The sequence below is a fragment of the Phoenix dactylifera genome, unplaced genomic scaffold (assembly GCF_009389715.1).
Source record: "Phoenix dactylifera cultivar Barhee BC4 unplaced genomic scaffold, palm_55x_up_171113_PBpolish2nd_filt_p 000564F, whole genome shotgun sequence".
NCBI lineage: Eukaryota > Viridiplantae > Streptophyta > Magnoliopsida > Arecales > Arecaceae > Phoenix > Phoenix dactylifera.
The window spans coordinates 298,111-302,826 of NW_024067969.1; the positions used below are offsets into that span (position 1 = coordinate 298,111).

Below are 4,716 nucleotides of genomic sequence, written 5' to 3' on the forward strand. Positions count from 1 at the left end.
GAACTATAAACGGGCATGGAGATCCCCAGGGCTCCCCAGCTCTCCTACCAGAGCTCTTATCCGCGCTTTATTCCACTATTCTCGTTATTCTCCCCTGAGACGCCTCTATGCTTTCCTACCGTCTCTCTCTCTTGGTGGTAATTTCCTCTCAAAAAGCTACTCTTAGTCCCTCTTTTTTCCCAACTTTTATCTTCTAATTTCCTCTGTTACTTTATCTATCATAGGATTGGCTCAAGCTGTTTTGATCTCGATCACCCTCAGGCCTCAGCCCTTCTTAAGAGCTACAGTTTCTTTAAGGTACTTTATTCATGTTTTTAGCTTTCGCCCTGTTTCATTTTTTTTGGGCGGGTGGTGCACGGCGCCAAGTCGTTTTAGATCGGTGCGCTCTTGCTGGCATCCAAAATTCGGAAGAGATTTTTTTTTTTTTTTGCCAAGTCCGAAAGGGATGTTTACCTAAGACGTTTCCGAGGATTATTCTTTTTTTTTTTTTTTGTGGTGCAACGAGGATTCTTCTTTAGCTTTATAGCAGATATAAAAAAAATATTTAAGACTAAAATATGTACGGCTTCAGCCAGTACTAAATTTTTTATTTATTTTTTTTATTCTGAGAATAAAATTTCTTAGTTGGATGCGTTAGTCGGTGGACGGGACGGGTGGACCGAATTCCAACCACCGCTTCTAATAATTATGCCCAACTCAGGGACCACCGGACCGAATTATTAAAATACGGATCCTTGTCACATCATAGCGGGCAAGATTGAACGGTCCTGATATCTTGATCAGGTCAAAAGCGCCACTCAATAAAAAAAACCAGGTAGAAAGTCGGTCATAAAGGACAAAGCTCATTCCGGCGAGGGCAGGTCGCGGGAGAAGCGATCAGATCCCACGGCTGACGGGCGCTGCTGGCATTCGTGTGTAGCCGCAGGGAGGAGCGATGATCATAACGGAGCGACGGTCGACACTGGTCGGTCCGGCGGAGCCGACGCCACGGCGACGGCTGTGGAACTCGAGCCTCGACCTGGTCGTGCCGCGTTTCCACACGCCGAGCGTCTACTTCTACCGGCCGGACGGTTCGCCGGACTTCTTCGATGCGGAGAGGCTCCGCGCGGCGCTGGCCAAGGCGCTGGTGCCCTTCTACCCGATGGCCGGGCGGCTCGGGCGGGACGAGGACGGCCGGATCGAAATCGACTGCAACGGCGAGGGGGTGCTCTTTGTGGAAGCCGTGGCCGACGGCATGGTCGATGATTTCGGGGACTTCGCGCCGACGATGGAGCTAAAGCGACTCATCCCCAAAGTGGAGTACACCGACGACATCTCCGCCTTTCCTCTTCTCGTTCTGCAGGTAAGCTTACCGCATTCAACGGAAATTTAGAAGGGCTTCAGTTAAACATTGCTCCGCATGACAGCTAATGAAATATTTGATTGTAATTTTTTGAAAGAAAAATATTGGTTCATGGAGTATGGATCCAAGTGCCCTATACTTGATGCACACCTGATGAGCACCAGGAATCCAACTACTTTTGCTCAACTCTATTTTAACCAATCTTTAAGAAGATGTGCTCATTATGACACTGCCGAATTCATATTTCTGGATTCCTTTTCCTTTTTTTCTCTCTCTTTTTTATGAAAAAAAATGGTGGACGCTGTTTTTTCTTCTTTCGTTATCTCTGCATGTCTCTTTCCGAGAAAAATATTGTCGGCATCTCTCTTTTTGTGAAAAACGTTGCTTGCATGTCTAACCGGTCTTACCAAGCATTAGTAACATAGCCGTTCTTTCTTTTTATTTTTTCGACAGTTTGATTGGAAGAATATTACTGGAGATTGAAAGTATCTTAAAGCTTTCCATTGCTTCTTCAATCCAGCTTCTTGATTAATTCAAGGTTCCTGTCTTGTTGACCCTGCGCTCATATAACATGCTTTTCTTAATCTAGGATCAGTGTTTAATGTTTATCAAGATTGTTTATATGCCAATTCTTCTATAAAAGATGACAATGAGTGCCAAGAGCACAAAATTACACGAAATGTGTAACAATAGGAGCTGCAGGACCGTGTACCTTTCTAAAAGACCCATATTTCTTATAAAAAAATTTGATTTGGTCTCATTGCTCTGTCCACCTACCACCTTCTTGATTGCTATTACCCTTGCTTGTACATGCTTGCTGAAAGACATTATTCACATTAGAAAACATATACGCAGACCTGGTCAATTACTTATCGAACTGGTACAAAATCTGCTGAGTATGTATATATATGTATATAGATTCATATATATTTAATTTTTTTAAGAGGAGTTACGGCCGTTAAGACAGAGAACCTAAACCTTGCACCGAAACAAACCAAGAGATTATGATGTCAGTTGCGATGATTCGATGTTGAAAAGCTATGATCGGATCTAAGTGATGATGCATGACGACAGGTGACCTACTTCAAGTGCGGCGGCGTGTCGCTGGGCGTGGGGATGCAGCACCACGCCGCCGACGGAACCTCCGGCCTCCACTTCATCAACTCCTGGTCCGACGTCGCCAGCGGCCTTGGCATCTCCGCCCCCCCTTCATCGACCGGACCCTCCTCCGCGCACGCGACCCCCCAACCCCTTCCTTCCCACACGTCGAGTACCAGCCCCCGCCCTCCATGAAGGCAGCGGCAACCTCACCGCCCTCCCTCAGTGCGGTGAAATCCGGCGATCCTGTCACCGCCGTCAACCTCTTCAAGTTCACCCGCGCCCAGCTCGACCTCCTCAAGGCCAAAACCCCCAAAGGATCCAGCTACAGCACGTACGCCCTCTTCTCCGCGCACGTCTGGCGGTGCGCGAGCCTGGCGCGCGAGCTCCCCCCGGACCAGCTCACCAAGCTATACATCGCGACCGACGGCCGCCAGCGTCTCCGGCCGCCGCTCCCGGCGGGATATTTCGGGAACGTGATCTTCACGGCGACGCCGGTGGCGGCGGCGGCGGAGGTAGTCAGCAGCGAGGGGGCGGCGGGAAGGATCCAGGCGTCGCTCGCCAGGATGGACGACCAGTACCTGAGGTCGGCGGTGGACTACTTGGAGATCCAGCCGGATCTGAGGGCCTTGGTCAGGGGGGCCCACACGTTCCGGTGCCCGAATATTGGGCTGACGAGCTGGGTCCGGCTGCCGATCCACGACGCCGACTTCGGGTGGGGCCGGCCGGTGTTCATGGGGCCTGGTGGGATCGCGTACGAGGGGCTGGCCTTCGTGCTCCCCAGCCCCGACGGCGACGGCAGCCTCTCGCTGGCCATCTCGCTGCAAGCCGAGCACATGCTCCGGTTCCAGAAGCTCATCTACGATATCTGATGCCGGCTTAGAGTGCTTTCGGTTTCCCTAGTGGATTAGTTAATTTCCGCTTTCCTTTCCCCTGTTTTTGGTTTTACAGTATTAAAAAAAAACCGATACTCCAAATGTCATGCATTGCTGCCAAAAATAACAAAATACTCCAAATTTTCCATGTATTTGGATCAAGCTCCTTAAATAGCATGGCAATAAGGATGTTTTTCTTTACTGCTGCCTGATGTTTTTTTTTTTCTTGTTAAAGCGGGTTTTGTAGCGTTCGAGCAATTTCTGGAGTGAGGCCATATAAGAAGCCACTAAATCTGCGACCTCATTAGACTCTTTGAACACATGCCTAACTTGAAAGGCCACAATGTTACTCACTATAGTCTAAATATTCTGAAGCAGGGGTTTCACTCGAGCCATCTTGGATTTAGGTGATCACGGTGGCTGAGTCACCCTCTAATATAACTGAGTCATCCTCTGACTGGTCTAAGCCGCTTGCAGTTTTGCTTCAGAAATTAAGGTATCGAAAATCTGGCAGCCACCCGCTGTCATTGTACAAACCCAGCATCTCCTCGGATCCAACAAAGTTAAACTCAGGTGGGCTTGCTGGTTGTTTGAGCGGAAATGACGAACGCCTTAACATGCTTGAGCCATTCTCCTACTTTTTCTATATTTTCGGAGTGTTGCCACGTGTGCGTTTCCTCACAATTACGTTGTGCGAAGGAATACCGATAATATAAGTTATTGCAGCCACAACGCTAGCGGTAGCTTTCCTCCATTTCGAGCAGCTTCCGTACCCAATTTTTGAGAGCTGTTTGATTGAGTATTTGTTAAGGAAGTTTCTATTTCTGATCAAGTCTTGATGGTTAATTATTACTTCATGTCTCAATCAAACTTGCTGATGATTCATATGCACGAACCAATTTCGAACTTTTTCAATCATGCAGGGCTCATTTGGTTTGCGGAAAGTATTTTTCTTTCTAAGAATATGATTTCAGAAAAGTAGATTCCTAAAAGAAGAATGCCTATGAGAGTACTTTTGGCATGTTTGGTTGATCATGGAAAAGTAATAAATTTTCAAAGTGCTTATGTTTGGTTGACCATAGGAAAGTTATGTATAATTCCTATAATATCTTTAATAAAAATTAGATCTTTAATGCCTCTTTAATGCTGAAGGGCTTTTTTGGAAAAAATAAAAATAGAGTGATTTCTGCCTCATGGGAAAATAACTTTTCTATATTTCTAATGGGAAAGACTTTTCCATGAAATATGGGAATCATATTCCCATTGGAATACAACTTTTTCGTCTCTCTCTTTTGAAAACTCCAACCAAACAAGAGGCATTTCATTACTTTTCCGTTGACCATATTTTCTCTCTTTTTTCCGCGAACCAAACGAGCCCGCAGTCTAGTTTGTATCGCTATC

General features: G+C 46.7%; 1 protein-coding gene across 1 annotated transcript; it reads left to right on the forward strand.

Annotated features, from left to right (window-relative positions):
* LOC120103716 (hydroxycinnamoyltransferase-like) lies at nucleotides 1-3,516 on the forward strand. The gene is given in 5 exon segments (XM_039119523.1): nucleotides 1-137; nucleotides 225-297; nucleotides 920-1,342; nucleotides 2,417-2,540; nucleotides 2,543-3,516. Coding segments are annotated over 5 exon segments (1,512 nt in total). The 5' UTR covers nucleotides 1-15; the 3' UTR covers nucleotides 3,313-3,516.
* The last annotated feature ends 1,200 nt before the right edge of the window (nucleotides 3,517-4,716 follow it).